We start from the raw sequence: 22,515 nt of genomic DNA, 5'->3' as shown, positions 1-22,515 counted from the left end.
GCTGTATAAGACAAATGCATTATTACTATAGCCACCATTTGGGATTAGATTGGCTGAACTGACCCTGTTGTATTCTCACATACCACCACTAGATGGTATCTACGTTACTTCTGTATGGTTGTGTGCTAGCTTTAGCATGACAGAAGAAGACCAGAGAGCACAAGTGAGCCTGAATAAAAGCCAGGTAACAAAAAACATCTACTCGTAACAAAAATCGAATAAACGTACAGATGGTAGCTTTAAGTCAGACAGGAACAGTCATGCATATTCAGAGTAAGTTGATCTTTTACTTTTTCATGTCTTATTGAGGTCAGGTTTTGAGAAGTTAGGCTCATATAAAAACATTCCATGAGACAATAGTGTGCATTTAAATTGTATGCCTTTCTTTCATAATGTTTAAATTAAGGACAACTTAGAAAAGACTATGCTTCCCCCATCTATGTGTCCATGCTTGTCCCAGGATGTGCGATACTGGAGAGGGGCTATTCACGTTCCAGACACGGGAGGGAGAGATGATCTACCAAAGGGTCCACTCTGCCACACTGGCCATCGCCCAGCAGCACGAGCGCATGATGGAGGAGCTGGAGAAGAGCTCCCAGGTACACAGCCCACTTATGTGTGTGGTGCTCTGTCAACTGCAGCTCACAGCTCACCACTGTGGTGCAAACAAACACTGGAGTCAGGCCCAACAAAACAATGCTACAGGAAGTAATTATTTAAAAACTATCAATTTCTGATACTCCTTAAAATATGTTTGTAGGCCAATAGGGGGACTTGTACATAAGGCTGCAAAAATATCTAAAATTGTGATTTGAATGGAGACTATTAGCAACCATTCGGAAATATAACATCCTGTACAAAAAACTAAATATCTCCATGAGGTTTTGTTGTGGATAAAACTGCTAAAGCTGTAGTTAAGACTTATTCAAACATGTTATGAATTTCAGTTTGCTCTCAAATGTTAATGTTAACATTTGCAAACAGAAATTATAAATCTAATTGCTATATAACTCATTAAACACACTATAAATAAATACATAAACATGAGTATATAGGCAGTTTTTACATTTAGCAGTTACCAAGGTCAAGAGAAGATATTCAGATAAAATGAGTTAAAATGCCCATATTATGCCATTTTCTAATCTATGTTATAATGTTTCTTCATCAAAAACGTACTGGAATTGTATCTTGTTTAATTCACACACGTTTAACTCACAAACTCTACATATTTAGTCTGATTTCTTCTCTCAAACTGAAAACACTGTTCCACTTTGTAAGATCATGTGGTAATACAGGAAGTGATAATATCCAAGAGCAATGGGTTAAGCTTGTTCAAAAGTTTCCATTTTCTTTAGTTAAAAAAGGAGCAAACAGTAAAATGTGATTCATGACTTCCTTTCTTTTAAACCTGGATATATTTCTACATTGATTATTCATTAAGGATAATTACTGAAGATTAAACATTTGAATTATGGACTTCCTTAAAGGACCAAAACACTAATTGCTTTTGAATCGTGTGTTTTCTCATTAAAGATAGGCAATGTAATTCTCAGTATATTTTTAGAAACTAATCTTTGTGGTAATACATCATCTTTTTTTCACACACAAGACCTTGACTGTTCACACGCTCAAAAACACACTTCTCCCCCAGGCCGCACAGCTCGACTCTCTCATGAGTAATTTTGCCTTGGACCTGGTCGAGCCCCCGCCTCACACCTTATACTTGGCTCTTTCCTTCATTTCTTGCTTTCTTGGCCTGGGGACGTGGCATGGCACTGGCAAAAGCTCTTAAAATTATTAGAGAAGTACAAGTAAACAGCATCTTCATAAGTGAAAAGGCAAATTCAACTGTCCAGTCACTCCTAAAACTCCAGTTTACTTAATCCATGCCTCATCCTTTCTGCTGTGGGCCATTTTAAAACCCTATAATCCCAATAAAATTATTTGTTGACTAAAATAAACAAAATTAGTTAAATTAGTTGGAGTGGGGTTGCATTCACACCATAGACTGTATATATAAATGGACATATCTAACTCGCTAGCCACCACTTTCCAGATAGGAAGTGAGCAAGGACGTGCTTCTGGCTTCATCGATGCTGGCTCCAATTGACTTTACATTGAAAAAATGTCACCTTTTCTCTGTAACTGCTGCTGTGAGTTTCATCATTTTGGTCTTAAAATGCCCATATTAACCCACTCTACCTGATCCTGGAGTTTTTATTTTGCTATTTTGTCTGTTAATAAATTCCCTTTCCTAATATGGAACCCTGCTCCAAATTCGCCCCTATAACTGCAGACCTCTTGAGCTTCATTTGACTGGAGCTGAACGCTATGGGTGACATCACATTCCCTTAGTCCACTTCTTTATATATATATATATTATAGTCTGTAGTTCACAATTGCACGCACACTGCATCAAAGTGGACCAGATGGGTCTAAACCAGGACTGGAACATAACCAAACCAAGTCTACATCAGGACTAGAATGGGCTCAAACCAGGACCAAAGCATTACATTTGATTTACACAGCACAACCTTCCATTTATGAGCCAACTACTCAACCATCTGACCCAATATTGTCCTTGTTAAAGTCTAATACTATAAGTTTCAACAGTTGGTCCACTTACACCTCCCTACCTCCTCTCATTGATATTCTTTGTGAAGTAACCTCCCTCTCTTTCCTTCGATCATTTGTATTACTTATTTATGTGGTCCCGCCTTGTGTTTGATGAGCCCTGTCCATATGGCTCTACTCCTGGACCTCTCTATTTTGGCGTCACTCCAAGTGCATTATTTACCTTCAGCTCCATAAATCACATAAACACCTACGTACATCAAACCAACCATGTCAAAAAACAGATGTGTGGGAAATGCAGCATGCCATTATCACAGGCTTTTTCCATCTCAGCATTTGGTTTAATTGTATTTCATATTATTCCCTGTTAAATCACGCAGCCGATTTGAAATTTCAGGTCCTAAATCTACTATTCCCTGGTTTTAAAAAAAGAGAGAGAGGTTTATACTGTTATGAATGAGTGACTTATAATAATAATGTAGTACACTTCATTAATTTAATTTCATTGTTCCATCTTTATTTTTTTCTTCATTCCCTTCCCTCCGCTCTACTTTTCATAACAAACTGTTCTAACCGTGTTCTTCATTGGTATTATAGAGCTGTTGATGACTCACACTGGCTATGTTCGCACGCACACCAAAATCTGATTATCTGGTTTCTGAACTTTTAAGTATCTACTTTCTGAACCTCTTGCAGTATTTTAAGCATCTTATAACTCCAAAAAATCTGATAAAATCGGATTTAGAGTGCACATGTAACTGCCAGTGACAATACGCTAGACTTTCTTATTTCTTTTCATATCTTCTTCCCGGCTTCCTTTCTTTATTTCCATCTTTCGGTCTTCCTTTCCTGCTCTCTCCTCTATTCTTTCTTCCATAACATCAAATCCTAAGTGTGTATTTCACGAGTTATTTTTGAATGAATGACTCACTGTGACAACGTGCTAGACTTCTTTCCTTATTTCATCCTTCCTTATTTCATTTTGACATTTTTCCTTATTTTTTGGCATAACTCCCCTTCAGTCTTACTATCATGACAGAAGATTCTAAGTGTGTTGTTCACTGGTGTTATAGGTTCCATTCAAACTACAAATATCACATTAAAAACAGGACTAAACTCAGAACCAGCACGAAAACTCGATCAAACCAAAGTCCATTACACAAATCTACAAAACAAAACAAAAACAAAACAAAAAAATAATAATAAAATAAAATACAGGACTAAAAGTGTGAATGCACCCATAGATTTGAGAATGAATTACTCACAATGACAATATCGTACATATTTTTGCACATTTCCCTTTGCTTTTCTTAGTTTCTTTCTTCCTTTCATTCGGTCCATTCTTCCCTCCATAACATAAGCTCCTAACCATAAGCGTGTTGCACTGGTATTACATCGAGCTGTGAATGAATGACTCACAATATGTGTTAGACTGAGCATCTCTTCTGTGTCTGCTTTAGATCCACTCCAGAGAGATACTCACCAAGTCCATCTCTCTACCTCGGAGCGCGTACTGGCAGCACATCACGCGTCAAAACAGCGTGGGAGATCTCTACAGTTACCAAGGTACAGGCATACACACTCTGATTATCATATTAGGCCAGTTCAGTTCAGTCAGTAATGAAGCCCAGAGGAGAGCCAAACATAAATACGCACAAGGAAGAAACAGGCTGTAATCAGAAGTGAAGCAGCCAGGTGTCTCAGCAGTCACTTTTGGTGGGATTTTATGAAGGTGGTTTTATATAATTCACCATGGCAACATTGAGCCAGAAACCTTATGTAACACTATGTAACAACAAGTATTAAAGGGTCCATACTGCACATATATTCTGATCCATGTTATAATGCTGTTTCCTCCTTAAAAACATACCTGGAGTTGTGTTTTGTTTCATTCACACAAACCCTGCATATTTCCTCCTGAGTTCTTCTCTCAAACAGAAAACACACGTTCCACCTTGTGATGTCATGTGGTAATACAGGAAGTGCTCCACAGTGCTTTTAAACTCCACACCCCTTCACTAGAATAATTTTGATAATTTCATCCATGGAATCACCAATCTCTACTGAAATAAAAGGTAAAATGTGGCTGTTAACTTGAAAACTACCACTTCATGACATCATAAGGTGGAACAGGGCAGTGTGAGCTTTGGAGATACAGACAGACAATAATTAAGAGTTCAAACATGAGTGAATGAAACAAGACACAACTCCAGGTATGTTTGTGGTGAAGTAACAACATAACATGACTTAAATGTTTTATAATATTGGACCTTTAATGTAACAAGAAGTAATGTATTCCAAATCCTCTAACCCCACCTTAAGGAGGGGGTTTTACACTTCATTGGGGTATTTAATTGTTAACACATAACATGTCTAGATCATCATGTTACATTTTATTTTTTAGAATTTTGCTAAATGAAACTACTACATATTGCATCAGGTTTGTGAAGTTCTAGTATACTGTTGTGCATCATGCTTTTTATATGTTTATGTAAAATTGCAGTGTGGGAGCATGGGTGATGTAGGCTTGTGGACTCTTGGACAGAGTCATAATGCTAACTATATTTACTCAAACATGCATGGATGAAATAAAACTACTTGAAGGAACGTAAGCACAGTGTAATGCACCATCACATGTAATAGCATAAGTACAGGTTGCCACATAGAAAATAAAGTGTGACAAACTTGTGTTTGTTATGAACTTTATTTAAAAATATATTTATTTGTAACACTTTTGAATAATAAATCACTAGTAAACAAATATGTAATTAATCAAAAGGAGCCAGGTGGAGTGTGACAGAAGCCTGACTAATTGAGAGAGTTGTTGTATCAGGAAGAACATCTGGTCTAAAACCTCTTCCAAATCAGCACATCAAAACCAAAACAAAATAGGAGAAAATTAAGTATTTAAAGACACTCTATGGGGGGTCCGCCACATGCTTGTATTTTACTATTTTACCTGGAATATTCCTCAGTATGGCATTAAACTGAGTGAACTATTTTTTTTTTCCTGCCCATGGAGACAAGCAAATGACGCCACCATGCCAGATTACAAGTGAATTACAAGTGATCACAGTAAGAGGGCATATTCTTCAGGGCATTTCTTTTAGCAAGATAGTTTAAGTTTAACACCATACTGTGGAACATTCCAGACAAAGCAACAACATCTCCATGGAGACCAGTAGGTGATGTACTCCCACTAGAAAAGTTAGTGCGCCTTGAATGAATACTATCATTAGATGCTACATTAATACTGGGGATGAGTGCTCTCCCTTAGCCTGTAACTCATTACTTAAACATACACAACAATGTTTCAAAATTAACCATTTTTCAGCCTGAGTAACTTTCACATACAGACCCACAGTGCAGCCCACAGGTCATTATTTATAAAGCCAGTGTCTGTAAACTCCTCTAAACTTCCTGCTTCTCTTCTTCCTCTCCTAACTCCTCTCCTCATCCATCACGCTGGCACCTCGCCCTCCCCCTCCTACTCCCATTGTGTGTCCGTCCCATCTGAAACAAGCCCACTCTGAGATTTCCCCTTTTCCCATGAATAAATTGAATGCTTCAGTGTGCTGGAGGACACAGGAAAGGTCTCGTCACACAAGCAGTGAGACAAGGTGATCCCTGGGACTGACAGGAGTGCAGGGACCACCGTGCAGTGTCAGGGGAGCGCACACAGGAGGCGCTAATGAGCAGGCCAAAAACTGCTCTGGATGTGAGAAATCTCCCAGGACCTTGTGTGGGTTCTGCTCGCACTGCGTTTGACAGGAGGGTTAGGATTCTTGAAAACTTTCTAGGAGGTCCACATTTGAGCAAAAAAAATGGGACATAACTTCCTCTTTCTTATTACTTTTACTCTATTTTGACAATGATTTTACTTTACTATTATACTACTACTATACTACTGCTATAACTAAAATATCAATATGCAAACACACTATTCAAGGACAGTTTTTTTAAACAGTGAGGTTTTATAATTGCTTGCCAGATTGATCTCTCATCTGCCTGGTAAGCCAAAGGGGAAATATTCTTTTAGATATAGACTTTCTAGAGGGGAATGCGTCACATATCTGCTAATTATTTGCTAGGAATGTTTCACAGTATGACTTAAACAGCTTGTACCTGATTACAATTCATTTTTATTAAGATAAATGCTCATTACATGATCCAATATATGGTAAAAGTTACTAAACAGATTGAGCAAAATATAATCGATTCATTTTACATTTTCTCAGGCAATAACTAATGAAGCTACTGACAGTGTCACATTCTTTCATCCATTAAATCACATTGTTACTAAGAATCATGTGAAAATAATCCCATAGAGTTGTTTATGTTTCAAGATGCAATATCAGTGTCAGAAATGACTCATGTCTTAAAATCAGACGCTTTAAATAATCAATCTTGCCTTTAATCTTGCTTTTAATTACTAGTGCACCTTAATAAACATGCATTTTTACTGCGTGAGTCACTTCTTCACAGATCTAACCTGTAACTTGGCCTTGTGACATCACCTACTTGCCTCTATAGGTAGATCAGTGCTGAACCATGCTGTGTAACAATTGTATGCAGAAAGCAGATGTCAGATTCTCCTCCAGAGAAGTTATACTGATTCGACTCTAACTTCAACCCAATGCAATTATTTTTTATACATTAAATTAGGGTGTAAATCTGTTATTATGTCTGAGGTATGAATGCGCTAAATCAGATCTTGAGCCCTGGTGTCTGGGTTGGCCCTATCTCTGCACGCACGATGAATATCCAATCAGCACAGTCAATTTGCCGAGTCATGCTCCGGCTGCGCTCAAATACCCCGTGGGTCCGCAGGGGTAATTACATAACACGCTTCCTGTCCCGCTGAGGGGTATCCACCTATCTGTGTTTTTGTAGCTCTGGCATTGAACACTGCCTCTGATCATCTCCTGTTTGTCTGGATAGAGCTCGCAAACTTCCCAAGTGCCTCATTGGACGAAATGCAGCAATTTAAGATTAAAAACAGTGAAAAGTGTTTTGGGAGAGGTTTGCTGAGGGCTGCGTGCCAAAAGATTGGCCAAAACTGAATGATTAATGTAGAAAACTTTATTTAAACAGCAGTAATACTTCTCTAAATTATGATAACAGCATTTTTTGGTCAGTATTGAAGTATATTTTTTGGTATTTTAGATTGACAATTAGCAAGATTCTGTTCAGATATTTTTGTTTTTGTATTATTTGAATATTAGAATAAAAAAATGGGTTTTTGTATTTGAAAGTTTTGCTATTTCAATATTTTTTTTATAGGTTTTGTACTGTAGAGTAGCATTTATTTTAGTACAGGGTCTGAGTAAAAAGATTTTGAAGTAGCAATATCAAAGGACACTACCTGCAGGTCTCCGTGGAGATCTTATTACTTTGCCTATAATGTTCCACAGTATGACATTAAATTCATCTCCATGGAAGGAGTTGACACAGGCCATCCTACAGATCACATCTGTGGAGAAATGACCCCATTCACAGAATAAAGCAAAAGAAAGAAATAAACCTAAAAAAAAAAAAAAAAAAAAAAAAAAAAAAAACTTCTGTAATTTAATAAAGACAATTTTATGCCATATTGTGGAACATTATAGGTATCCATCATCTCCATGGAGACAAGCTTGCAGATCGTCCACCAGAAAGGTTACGTTGTGCATCCTGAAGTTGTTATTGATTAGGATCGTGTTTGAAGGTTTGGCTCAAGGGGATTCCAGCATTACAAAAATGCCTTACACTAACTCTACTTTTACAACGTGTACTGCACCTGTTTATGCCGAGAAACAAGCACACAATTATATCTGGGTTTCAAAGGTCAAACTTCTACCTTGTAAATGTATAATATTCAAATTCCTACTCTTTCTTCTTTCTATTTATTTCACACCACTATAGCATTGACAATTCAAATGCAGTTAAAGTTAATGATGTTTAGTTTGTATGGAAGGGGGTGATATGAGAATGACACTGCCATCTCTTGTTTTTTTTTTTTTTTTATGTTATTATTTTTGTAACACTTTTGAATTTAGATGAATGAATGAAGTTGATTTTCAGTCACTAAAGTGTTGCATTGGAAACTGTGTAAAATTTATGGGGACAAGTAAACAAATAAAAGCACAAACTAAGTAAAATATCATACCAATTAGCTCATTTTTCTTAATACATTCAGATGGCCTTGTCTCTGCTTAATTTCATAAGCACTAAATATTAACACAACTGCAAATCTGGAAAGATACTCACCCTTGTTAAATGAAATTTGGTAAACATTTTTCTCCATTCCAGTAAACAGACTCGACTTCAGCCAGATGCTTCATTAGCACTTTTATTTCACTTCTTTTTCAATTTTAATTTTGTAAATGTGCTCATATTTGTTGTAACAGCTTGTTCATTTTGAATAACTGCCCTATTTAAGTCTATTTATTAATTAATTTATTTTTTAAATACAAACAAATAATTAATTTTTGGGTTCAGAGGGTATTATAATCATGATTGACGATCTCAAGGTACACTGTGTAACTTTTCTGGTGGAGGGTCTGCAACCTGCTTGTGTAGTGCCTCTACTCAATTTCATTTCTCTCCAGTGGAATACACTACACGGTTTACAAGAATCCCAGAAGTTGTAGAACGTGCACCGGCGAATCAACGAAGAGCTGTGAAACCATGACTGGGTCCCTTTTTGTGGTACAGCACAAAAGTAAACAAAGTGGTCGAGATGGATGTAGAAGAAGCCATACATTCATTCTGTGTTGGCAACGATTCCAGAGATCGAGGATTTAAAGCCGGAACAAAGAGAATGTTTGGTGAATTTTATTAAAGGGAAAAACGTTATTGCCCTTCTTCCTACGGGATTTGGGAAAAGCTTAAGATACCAGTTAGCCCCGTTAGCGGCACATTACCTACATCACGACCAAATAGCAGCGGTTGGTTAAAAAAAAAAAGAAGTATCGCCTATCGTCGAGTGAACAAATTCTAATGCTGCGAGGTCAGACGGTTTCCACGAAGTGAAACCAGCTGATGAATCAGGCTAATATTGTTGTTTTGTCTTGAAAGATCCATAGTATGGCATTAAACTTATATCCATGGAGACAAGCAGACGACGCTACCAGGCAAAGTTACAGGTTAGAACTGGGGAGAGAAAACCCCGCTCACTGTGAGAACATATGCTTTTCAATGTATTTTTGAGCACAAACACACCTGCAATTGTATAAATGCAAGATACAAAAGTCAATATCATAATGTGGAACATTCGAGGCAATGCAATAACATCGGCATGGACCCTCTAACAAAAAAGTATAAGTTTGTTATGTTCCATGAATCCAAATTAAATAGATGTAAATGTAATTATACAAGTGCTTCTAGTTTTTTACTCTCCCTTTTCAAACCGCAAATCTCTTGATGTTTCTTTAATGGTTGAGTTGGCTAAAACTTCCCATGGTAACCTATGCCAAATTATCTGAGGTACAGCCAAAACGGACCTGGCTTTGTTAAACGGAGCTTCTGCCCTTCTACTGAAAGGTGGACTGCGCAACTTTTCTGGTGGGTCCGCTACCCACTTGTCTCCATGGAGATGTTATTGCTTTGTCTGGAATGTTCCATAACATTAAACATTTCCATCTAGCATTTATCCATTACATCTGTTTCTATTGCTCAAAAATACAATAAGTCCTTTGTGAATAGGGGTGACTGTAGCAAGTTAGCTGTTAATTATTGGTTTGTACGACCATAGATTATTGGTTTGGACAGCCATGAATGAAAACAAAACTGGCATCTTTAAAAAATGAAGACAAGGAAAAAAAAAAAAAAGTGATTGTATTTCTGTTAGAGGGGTTAGTATTTGGAACAATCTGAGTGATGATTTTAAAAAGTCGAATATAAAGCGTTACATAGAGCTCTGGAATGAATGAATTATTGTTTTAATTTATATTTTGTCTCTTATATATACAGTAAGTCGTAAGTGAAATTGTAAATGCAAACTTGCTGTTCATACGATGCCTTTCTTTCTTGGAATTCTGTCATTGTTTAAAAGCGTTACTAAAGCTAAACCCTTTCAGTCATGCACATAAAACTACTACTACTACAACTAACCTGCTTGTCTCCCTTGTGATAGATTAAGGTTTAAACTATACTGTGGAACATTCAAGACAAAGTAACAGTATTTCCATGGAGACAAGCAGATGGCAGACTCTCCACTAGAAATGTTACGCAGTGCACCTTTAATATTGTAACCGTGCCTGTTTATTGCCTGTATATTTTGATCTAGTCTATATATAAGAACATGATTTTGATGTCACTGCATTGACTTGTGCGTGTAAATATAGCAGACATCATTTTCCCCATAGCTGTCAGTCTTGTCAGGTCTCTTGCTTCGCTCCTATAAGAAAATACTGTTTACGAGTGGGGACATGATACCGTATCTCTCCCTCCCTCTCTCTCTCTTGCTCCATCTCTCTTTCTCTCTCTTTCCCTGCCCAAATTGGCCTTGGTTGGTGAGAGGGAGGGATTGTCTTGGCAAACATATGAAAGGGTTTTGCCCGGTTGCGCATCAGTTGTTTTAGCAATCTATTAGGTGCCAAAAGGGAGGAGCAAGGAGGTGGCCCCCTTGTTTTTGTGTTATATAGATTTCAAAATGTCTCTGTGTTGTCTTTATTCAGGCCCTGGGATGAGTCACCTGTTATGCCTGCTCCTGTCGTGCCCCCACACTGTCCTCCTTGTGGTCTTACTCACAGGGAGACGGATTTGTCCCTCCTCTCGTCTCCATGTTGACATTGATTATCGCTTGGTTCAGGATCATCTTTTTGTGCTTTCAGATGATCCTTGTGCAGCCCTGTCATTGTCCTCGGAAAGATCAGTCAATAGGATCTGTGGCCATGTGCTGTTTTTTCTGTGGTGTTTTTACCTTTGCTCAAACAGAAGTGAGCTATCAGATTCTCTCTGTATAACACCTTCTTCGTATTATATAGCTTATCCTAAAAATACTACCTGTAAGTTATGTTGGCAGAATTTCTAAATAGAACTGACATAAACATATAATAAAGTAAAAACAATAGGTTTGTTACCCAAATGCCCATAATCCCATATCTGTCTCACAACTAGCTGATTATTGGCAGAATGTAACCTGCCTCGTGCACAAAGTTAGCCTGATTCCTCAGCCGGTTTCACTTCGTACAAACAGTTTGACCACGCAGCTCGACAGTAGGTGGGTAATTTTTTCTTTTAATCAATCACTGCTATTTGGTCGTGATGTATGGAATGCACTGCTAACGGGGCTAACTAAGGTTTTCCCAAATCCTGTAGGAAGAAGGGCAATAACGTCTTTCCTCTTGATAAAATTCACCAATCATTCTCTTTATTCTGGCTTTAAATCCTCGACCTCAGGAATCATTGTCAACACAGAATGCTGATTGGCTGGTGCCCAAACTTGCACTTCCGGGGTTTTTGTGAACCGTCTAGTGTATTCCAATTCTTGACCTGGAATAGAAATGGAGAGAGAAATGAAATTGAGTGGAGGCACTAGGTGGCGCCAGCCTGACTAGCACAAAGTAGCAGTAGTAGGGTCAAATGAAAACTAAAACTATAGTGGCAATCCCATTAAGACAAAAAGTCCAGAGTAAAAGATCGTTATGGAAAATCTTCCATAAAATTGCATCAAATTTACCCATCCCCATGGAAACAAGCATGGGGGTCTATCAAACCAAGGACTTTTGACAATCAAAATGCAATATATATAAATTTATATCCTTAGTGTGGCACAATCCAGGCCAACCACATTAGACAAAAGCAGCAGGTGATGGATCCTCCATCAGAAAGGTTACACAGTGCACCTTTAATTTTGAAATTTAAAAGCCAAACAACTCTGCAGCAGAACCAGCAACAGTAAGCACAATCTTTATACAGATTGATTCAAATTGGAAATGCTTTAATACAGTACAGTGCCTTTCACATCATTGTAAGTGTTAATCACAAATGCTTGCCAAAGTTTCGACCCAGATTGGAGCTTTTTAAGTTTGAACATTGAATCAGTAATTGTCCTTGTGCACCGATTAGCCATAACTGTGTCCTTTATAATGTCCCCAGCAGCTCAAATGTTTACTGAAGGACCACTTGTGCTGAAGGAGCATGAGTCCGAATGATCTCTCCGTCTATTCCATCAATATGACCCTGGAATAAGATTGCTCCCTGGAAACAAATTCAGATTTTAATTTGTTAATCAACATTCAATTAACCTGAGAAGGCCGATGTACTTGAAAACCATGCTGTGTATTGACTTGTGCATAGCTGTGTGCATACAGTGTGGTACAGTGGTAGTTAAAGTTGATTACAGCTTTGTTTCTGGGTTTTTATTTTTGCACCTTCTGAAATATTGATCAGGGCCCACTTCCTCCTTGTTCAGTGCATGATCAGCAGCAGCTATAGCGACTCTATCTCCTGCCCGCCCCGAACAGCATCCTCATTTATTATTAACATCTTCACAGTTGCAAACCTCTCCGCCCACAAGGATCCTTTAGTCCCCGAAGGTGCACTCGGAACACAGTGAGACGACAAAAACTCCTAATTAGTCCAAACTAAGGTGGAGATGCAAAGTTGAAGTTAGGTCAGAAGTTATTTTGGGGATTTTCTACTTATGTTGAAGGTTCTACATTATGCAAAATGCAGTTATAATTACCTCTTCAAAAACATACCTGGAGTTATATTTTGCTTCATTCACAAAACAAAACTCCACGTATTTTGAAATTATAACATAGATTGGAAAATAACGTAATATGGGCCCTTTAACCACGTATTGTAATGTCAAATCTTACTTTGCTAGTACATGTTAGGCTCACTTTTTACACTGTGCACTGAGTATAATTTAATATAAATATGGGAAAGTGAACAATATTTGGCTAAATATGTGACAATAAGGTTAGAGAGAGAGGAGAGCGGGAGAGAGAAAGTGTGTAGGTCATGGTGTGAAATGCAAGTGTGAAATTTCATGTACGAAAATGAAGTATTTTTATCATCATTATTGTAAAAGTTAGATTCTAGGTTGAGATCAGTGCGGCATTGTCAGCTAACTAACTGGCTAAAAGGGCAATGACTTACTTAAGGAGAAAAAAAAGTTAATATAATATAACACGTATTTCTAATGTCATTTCTTATCTAATAGAGCTGGGTATCATTGAGAAGTTGCTGATACGATACATACCTCAATACAAAGGCCACGATATGATACACATTTCTATACAGTGCACTTTCGATTCAATATATTTCAAAACAATTCGACACGGTTCAATAAAAATAATGGCTAAATCGTGGCTGTAATACTAATTTTTTTTGCTAAACCATTTCTTGTGCAAAGTTCATATGAAACAAAAACAGTGAGAATGTCAAATGTGTTGCATAAACAAGTGTCCTTCCTCTAAACAAGCAACAAAACTCTATAGTGCTGTAACAAAATAATTGGGTAAAATATACCAAAAAATACTCTTGGCAATATATCGATACAACAACCCACGATATCGATGCTGTAATAAGCGATAAGATATATTGATATTTTTGAACACCACTATTATCTAGAGCAGTCACCATGTCAAGTCAATAGACATTATTTGTAAATCACAAAATAAAGGTGGATTTGACCATTATTGAACATTAATGAGGATATTTTATTATTGACTGAGTGATCGTGTCTCTCTGAACAATTAATATTACTCAAGTTTTAAACAATGAAAAACACTAATTGAACCAACAATTAAAGGATCCATAAGTCGCCTATTTGGACATTAAATGTAGCCTGTTTCTTTTTCTTTTCAGCATTCAACTGAACCAGCAATATTGTAACAAAATATTCAATAAAATTATTACAAAAAGATTATAAATTATACAAAACAGATCTCAGCATTTCAACATTTCATATGAGATAGGTGGGCCTGTCTGCATTTTTGTAGCACATTCCAGTCCGGGGTGCAGGAGCAGAGCGCAACACGCAGATCAGATGCAGCATTCAGTCTCTTTCTGTGCTTTGTCTTCATTTTTGTGAGCACAGAAAATCTCATGTGTCAGAACTGTATATTTCACACCTACATGCAGATTGTGACAAGGCGACCCCCCAAAAAATACTAGTCTTTGGGAAATAAAGACTATCCAAAACATGTTAGACAAATTGCTTTCTTGATGTTATTTTTCTCTATGCTATATCAGAGGCCAGGCTAGTATTTTAAAGATTATGCAAGTACTGTAACTAAGCAACACACCCATGCTCAGCAACAACTGGAGTGGGGTTGGGTCAAATAAGGCCATGTGTACAGCCTTATCTAAAGGTGAACTATGTTACTTCTCTGGTCAAGTGTCTGCCACTTGTTTGGAGATGTTATTGCTTTGCCTAGAATGTTCCACAGTATGGCATTAAACTTATAAAATCTGTCTATATAATGAAACAAGCAGGAGGCACCATGAAGCCAATGTAAAGGTGAGATCAGTGGAGAGGAAAGCACACTTAATGCAAGGTTTTTCAAGGTATTTTTAAGCAATAAAATCATGGGTAATTAAATGTGAGAAGTAGGTAATGTAATACTGTGGAATTTTACAGGGAAATCTATAACATTCCCATGGCAACAAACACGTGGCAGACCCTCTACAAAAAATCGCATAGTGCACCTTTAACAGCAACTAAATAATAGCTTTTTTTCTTTCTTCTTCTTTTTCTTTTTCTTAACCATATTATATCTTAAGTTGTAAGTTATTTTTCCTCTTGTCTTTTTAGGAAGCGGTCTGAGTCTCACGTTCATCCCTCGCGCACAGACATACCCCAGTTTTCTGTCAGACGACCACGAGCCCGAGGAAGAGGAGAGCAGCCAACTCCAAGAAGAAGCACCAACGCCCTCTAGTGGCCACGCGTCGAGTTGCAGCCTTAGACCTCTTCAATGACGGCACCAAAACCGCAGACTGTTTCAAACCAGCTACTGTAGAAAACCTGTAGAAATCTGTATAGTGACACATGTAATATAGGATCTCCCAATGCTCCTTAAAATAGTGTCAACTGTAGACAATAAGAAGGCCTTTTAAAGAGGGACATTTTGTCTTGGCTTATTTGTGACCTCAGCAACTTCAAGTGCACCAAAATGCTTAGTAGTTTTTAGTTTTCCCTTGTTTCATTAACATCTACATTACATAGTGATTGATGAGAGAACATATGGCTCATTTGAATAAAGTGCAGACTCGGCACTCGGAGGAACACCGCATTTTTGACAAACAATTTTTCATCTCAACAAGGTAAAGTTGAACAATGCAGTACACAACATCCAGTAACTTTAACTATGATTGATTTGCATCACCTATGTATCTGTACAAGTCCACTGTACATGTCTCAAGTTAAAACACAGAAGAGATTTAAACAGAAGAGATTGACAAACTTTGACAGGCAGTACAAATTTATAAATTTCCTAAACAAGTCAGTCAAGTATAAGTAAAAAAGTAGTTGGGAAAAGTACCACTCAAGTAAGGGTAACTTAAAGAGTGACTGTCAGTGTGTAATATCTCATTTAAAAAGTCAGGTTAATGTATTTAGAAGAACAAATGCACAAAATCTGCTCTTTTCAAATGATTTACACAGAAATTAGAACAAACTACATCAGATCAGAAGGAGCAGTGCAAGAAACACAAATGTTCAAACCTTTTCATATTGTCAACATAAAGCTTTTGTCACTCACTTTTGTACTCAAAACGAAAATTTTACTCAAGTAAGAGTACTGTTACTACAATAAAAATATTACTCAAGTAGGCCAGTATGCTGCTAGAAAAGTTTGAAATGTTTCTTTAAAAATTTTTCAAGTAAATGTAACTGAGTACTGCCCACCTCTGCCAATTAATATATTTAAATGTATAATTTTAGTTTTATATTTTTATTGACCTAATTAGGAACATTATTAATTTCAGTCCATGCTCATATTGCCCCACCTGTGTATGGTTCAGTAAGAAGTGCCTTCCAAAACCAGACCTTTGTTGTGACTGTAGATTTCAAAACAGACTAAAATAACCTAAACCTAAACCTCATTGTGTTCTATGTGTTACAGTTTGTTGATAAAATGGATGACAATCAGGCAGCAAAGCAAATGTATTTTTATTTATTTAAATCTGAGTCGTGAGTTTTTGTCTTTGTCACTGAACCTTGTAGCACTTTTAAGTATCTTCCATTTGTATGAGAATTTTTTCATTTTATTTTGCGTTTAGCTGTACTTTTAAGTCAAATGTGTTGTCTACTTTAACTTAATTTAGTATATATGTATTGTAAAAATGTTTTCTGCACTAATTCTCTTTTTAGTCCCATTACAATGTGATAATTTGTTTTCTTAGAGGAGATGTCCTTGTATTCTGTCCACTGTTATGTGTCAATAGCACTTTTGTATGTGTACGAGTGTAGGACTACAGTTTTCACTTAATGTACATATGTAATGTTTTCAATGACACTGTAATAAACTGAATGTCTGTGTATTGTGAAAGTAATAACAGATTGCTGCTGTGTTACTTCAACCCACAGATAGAGGAAATCACAGTGGGTTTAACACCTTTTATTTGCACTTCATCATATACTGCCATTGCTTCCCGTCACATAAAGTTGCAAACATTGTCTCATAATAATGCGCATTTCAGTCCATGTTTATGTGGTCACTTCCTCTGCCATTCTCTCCATCTCTACAAACATGCATAGTGTAATTTACATACCAGCATAAGAAAGAAAACTGTATAAATAAAAATAAAACTATTAAAAAAGGTTTGGGTAAACAAAGCACAGGAATGGCTAATTAAGAGTGTAGCTTTCATAATAAGTGGAATGCAGCCATCCTAGACAGAGAGCCTTCTGGGAAATGCGGTTCTGTACAGTGCTGCTATTTTGTTTCCGTTGGATGATTAGACAGCCATTGTGGTGCTTTGAATAGGAAACCAGGAGGGACAGGAGTAAAAGGAAAGAGCGCAATTACACCATCTTTTGTCCTGTATGTCTACCAGAGGGTTAGGGAAGTGAAAAGAGTGATTATACAGGATTTTGTGAAGCCCACTGGTAACTGTCAAACGTTGTTGTGATACAAAAACGATTATTTCCTCAACAGTTATTATGAAGTGCATAGTGTAATTAAAAGGAGCCGGCCTGGACCCAGACAATAGGTTTCTTTAAATGTTAAAATGGCTAATTTACATGAATGCACAACAAATTCAGATATCAGGGAAACAACATAGTGCTTCAGTTCAAATTGTGAAATACATATATTTACATACACTGAATTTCATTATTCTTTAATTAAAGGTGCACTATGAAATTTCTTATGGAGGAGCCAAGACCTGCTTGTCACCATGGAGATGTTATAGCTTTGCCTGGAATTCTCACACTATGGCATTAAATTCATTTATTACATTACAGGTACTTTAACTGTATAAAAAATACTTTGAAAAACTTGCATTCCTACTAATAGTGGGATGGCCTCTTAGATAGATAGATAGATTTGACCTGCAACAAGGCTTGGAAGTACCACCTGCTTGTCTGCATGGAGATATAAACGTATATATAATAAATATAAATTATTCCAAGCAATGTAATAACATCTCCATGGAGACAAACAGTTGCTGTGCTCTCTAATAGAAAAGTTACGTACTGCACCTTTAACTTTTGTGGAGATTATGAATAATCTAGTGAGGCTCAAGTCAGTAAAAATTCTTGTATCAGTCCTAGTCCTAAAATATATGATCTTCATTTTGAATTGAACATTTTAAGGAGCATTTTCTTTTAATTTGATGATGCATTGTAAAGAACAAACTGAAATACTAACTGAGATCTTAAAGCAGCATGTTTAAATATATATTTACATTTGTACAAAGAGACCGCTAAACAAACACATACTGCTGCTGTGAGCTGTTACAGGTACGACACCTGTGGTTTGGGACATACGGCAGGTTGGTGTACACTGGATACTTCATCATACGCATAGGCCTCTTTGCTCCTCTGGGACACACAGAGACGTTCTCATAGATATTTGGCTGTGAATGTGGTACACAGGGTTAGTAAGTGTCAATAGGAGGGGGCAGCTTTGCAGAATATAGCATCATTTCTAACAGCCATGTACACAGCTTATATCTGCCGTTTAAGCACAAACAGTTTTTTTAGTATACAGTATACCATATTTATTTAACTACATCCTGAAAAGCTGCTGAGTTTAATCGTATAAGTTGGAGTGCTAAAAAATATTAAAGGGACAGTATGTATTCTTCACACGTACAGATTAGAAAAATCAAAACTGAGCCTGAGTTGCCAGTGCCTTTTATGACATATAGATTAAAATGTATTTATCTCATTCTCAGTATTGGGCAGACCATGCCTCATGTGAAAGCATAGACCCTCCAGTGTTTCTTTTAGGTTTTAACAGCTTTCAGCATTGAAAATGGCAACCCAAATGAAAGACTAATGTGTGGTTTGTCTTGAGAACCAAAACACCAAACTGTAACATAAACAGCTTGGCCATGTTTTTCCATTGTTTTGTAATTTAGAATAAATCACCATTACAATTGTTACCAGTAAAAGTTATATTTGACTTGACCAAGTCTACCTTGTATCTGGGGACAGAGATATGTTTAAGAAAAAGCTAGTCCTGACCAAGCCTAGCATTAAAATCATGGGCATGGGTCACTGGGTGCTGGCCACTGCTCTAGCAGCACTGGTGGATTGGGTCAAATGCAGAGGACAAATTTTCCTACAGGGACAATAAAGTAAAGTACAGTACCTTGAAATCATACTGTCCCTTTAATGGGGTTTGGAATTAGTTAAGAAAATAAGTAATTACAGAGATTAAAAATACTCAGACATTACAAGTCTTACCTGTCTGTGTGCCCGATATCGTTTTTTCACTCTATACTCTATTCGTTTATTTTTGCTCCTAAAACAGAAAAAAATCCTGTCAAAAACAATCCTGTCGTCGAGAAGACTTATGGTCTATATATTTAGGTCAAAATTTACCTGTGTCTGACAACAACTATAATGATGGTTATTAGGAGTAGCAGACCAGCAGCCCCAACACCACAGTAGATATAGAACATGTACATGGATAGACTGATGCCACCTGGTAAAGACAAAATCAAAACAATTTAAAAAGTTTAGAGAGAGGTTTAAAGAGGTAAAGAGGAGAAAACCTTAAATGAGGGATAGACACCTATACTGCAAAGTCTGACAATCGAGCACACATACAGGAAGTCGTGGTTCAGCATGTGTGAACCAGATGTCACAGATGGCAATGTGGTGACTATTCAGACGTAAAAGAAGAGCTATAGTCAAAGTAACTTTACTGCAGTAATGATATGCAAATAAAAAAGTAGAAGTACAACTGTATATATACTGTGGACTTTTCAAAATTCACCTTTTTTTGTAGGTAGAATTTAAGTACTTTCACCACTAATGTTTATATTAATATGAGTTCTGCTGGTAATATTTCTTAATATGGCCATTTTGAAGAAAGGAAGAGACATTAAAAGAGGAGCGCACCTGGCTCAGACACAGACAGGGTCAAGTTGGTAATGTGGGTCCCTGTATCTGTGTGGAAGGTGCAGCGGTACAAACCACTGTCTTCCTTCTGAACATAGAGCAGGTGCAGGCTGATGTCCAGAGTGTGAGCGCAGATGATACTGCCCCGCTCGCTGTAGTCCTCCGTCAGAAGACCCCCGTCCAAAAGCTTACACACGCCAATGATGTCCCAGGGCCCGACCCCTATCCTCTTCTCCATGATGACCTGATGCACTGTCACATTAGGCAGCCCTGTGCAGCTCAAGGTCAGGTTTTCATTCAGCTCTGCCCAAACCTCCAGACCGGGCTCCAGCGGCTCAGGGGAGGGGTACTCTAAACCCGCAACATCATCTTCATCCTCTGCTGGAGGTTCATCTGTCAGATACAGTACGACAGCACACAGGAAACTGAAATCGACAGCTTTTGAGATGAAAGACTGGAAACATGAGCTTATTTTTATGTTGGAACAGAAAATGTTCCACTACAGCAATGTATACTCGAGCTTTTATATTGACCTTAAGCATGAGTTCACTTGTATCCAACTTGATTTGATGAGGATACAACCAAAATGAAAAGCTTATTTTAGAGAATAGCATCTGTGTTTTTTTCTAGAACCCAGTAACAGCAGTACAACAGCAACATTGCCAAAGTACTTTTATGGTGTCAGTTCCAGATAAAAAAAAAATAAAAAATCAAAATACTTTTTAAAAGGGTGAATTAAATCTTAATTTTATTATAATGCCATATTGGCAACCAAATAGTGTGGACATTTTACTGATGAGATTTGACAGTGCAGTCAAAATGCGGCACGTGGCTTATGTTTGGCTTCTTTCTCAGGCCAAGCAAACATACTTTTTTTTTAGATTTATATAGATTTTGCCTTAACCCATTTTTTGCATTTGTCATGTCATTCTTGAAGATAGTAAACAGCTGAGGTGTGCGACTTACCCAGGTCCTCCACCTGGATGCTCTGGCTCCAGGGCCCCTGTGGGAAGGTCTGCACAGAGCAGTGGTACTGGCCCAGGTCCTGGTGTGTGACGTTACGCAGGGTGATGCTCCCGTCCAGAGGACTCCTCCTCAGAAACTCCAGTCTGTCCTCGTACTGGTTCGCGTAGGACACGCCAAAGTCTGGATGGAACACTGCGATGGGACGCTTGTCCTGGCCTTTGGTCCAGGAGACCATACTGAAGCTGCCGTTCCACGGGCACACACAATCCAGCACCATGCCCTCCTCCAGAGCCACGGTGACCACCGGCTCCTTCTGCGATTGCACTGCACACAGACCACAGGCTGTTTGTTATTACAGTAAAAGTTGAAAGATGTTAAGCTTGTAACTATACTACTGGGTACCACACATACAATAAGGCATACTACTATTGATACCACTGTTACAACAACTAACTGAAATATAGTCATAATATTTAGGAATACGAGTTTACACATGCAGTTATTTTTATCTAAATAATGAAACACCCAGATGTCCCACCTTGAATTGGACTTAAATAATCTACAGTCATTAGCAGAGGATAGCACCTGTGAGAAGTGTCTCATGAAGGAAATGTTTATAAAGTGCTGTGCACAGATTAGCACTTTCACAGATCCCAGTCTGTCTCCGGAGGAAGATAATGAGCATGAGCCCAACACCACTGACAATAGCTACTGATCAAGCTCCAGAGTTTTTCCAACGCTTTCCTCCAAACTAAATTACAAGTAATTTTCAAGTCAGACAAAATTCTCAGAGGACTAGAGTTTTAGAAAACCAATGTATTTGGAAAGTCTAGGACCAGATGATGTTATCAAACAAAACTATTTGGGAGTGACCAAAGTTATCCTTCTATACCCTTCTAAAATTGTTTGGACAGGTTTCAACAGACTTAACATGACATCATTTTTAACATAGGTAAATGGATTGGATAAGCTTCATATTTGCCTTACATACCTTTAACAATGGGAAGAAGTAGGAGTACCACGATGTACCAGTGATCCTTGTTCACAGCTCCCATCTTGCCCCACAGTGGGAGAATGAAAGCAGCATTGATGTGACGAGTCGAGAGACAACTGAGACGCGCTTCCTGTCAAACCTCTAGCTACAGTCAAACCCTTGAGAGACTGGAGCACACTTAATGCTAGACTGATGCTAGTTGGTTAACAATTGCAATAACAATAATTAACTTGACATTATTAATTTCATCACATTTTGATCAAGCTACCGCATAATGCATAGTGTTGTGGAAATTCTCCTTTTACAATGCAAATAGTGAGAATTAAAGAAACATTCACTTCTATGTATTAGACATAAGTGAAACACATAACAGGGAAAGTGATCAGGTTTTGCACTGTGGCACAAAAACAAGTAAATGTCTCAGAAATTGGTGCTGCAGCATAAGCTGTAACTTTCCATTTTAATAGAG

At 37.6% G+C, this 22,515-nt stretch overlaps 2 protein-coding genes across 3 annotated transcripts in view; one reads left to right on the top strand and one right to left on the bottom strand.

The window, feature by feature from the left end:
* The window catches only part of dok6 (docking protein 6), a 55,041-nt gene extending 38,531 nt beyond the window's left edge, over window positions 1–16,510 (top strand). Inside the window, exons 6-8 of one of the 2 annotated variants that reach the window (XM_055150731.1) lie at window positions 461–599; window positions 4,035–4,140; window positions 15,326–16,510. In XM_055150731.1, coding sequence (XP_055006706.1) covers window positions 461–599; window positions 4,035–4,140; window positions 15,326–15,489 — 409 coding nt within the window. In that variant the 3' untranslated portion in view covers window positions 15,490–16,510. Of the gene's footprint in view, window positions 1–460; window positions 600–4,034; window positions 4,147–15,301 lie in introns of both variants that reach the window. The other variant, XM_055150732.1, reaches the window with a different exon arrangement.
* A 604-nt stretch (window positions 16,511–17,114) lies between these two features.
* cd226 (CD226 molecule) lies at window positions 17,115–22,311 on the bottom strand. The gene is made up of 6 exons (XM_020925754.2): window positions 22,044–22,311; window positions 21,053–21,376; window positions 20,087–20,479; window positions 19,565–19,667; window positions 19,427–19,484; window positions 17,115–18,591 (listed from the first exon to the last, which is right to left on the bottom strand). The coding sequence occupies exons 1-6, from the start codon at window positions 22,105–22,107 to the stop codon at window positions 18,439–18,441; spliced, it is 1,095 nt and encodes a 364-aa protein (XP_020781413.2). The 5' UTR covers window positions 22,108–22,311; the 3' UTR covers window positions 17,115–18,438.
* Window positions 22,312–22,515: the final 204 nt, after the last annotated feature.

This window comes from Boleophthalmus pectinirostris, unplaced genomic scaffold (assembly GCF_026225935.1).
Source record: "Boleophthalmus pectinirostris isolate CB_2022bp ecotype Guang Dong unplaced genomic scaffold, ASM2622593v1 HiC_scaffold_15, whole genome shotgun sequence".
In the NCBI taxonomy this organism is placed as follows: domain Eukaryota; kingdom Metazoa; phylum Chordata; class Actinopteri; order Gobiiformes; family Gobiidae; genus Boleophthalmus; species Boleophthalmus pectinirostris.
This window is presented reverse-complemented; position numbering and strand designations above follow the sequence as displayed.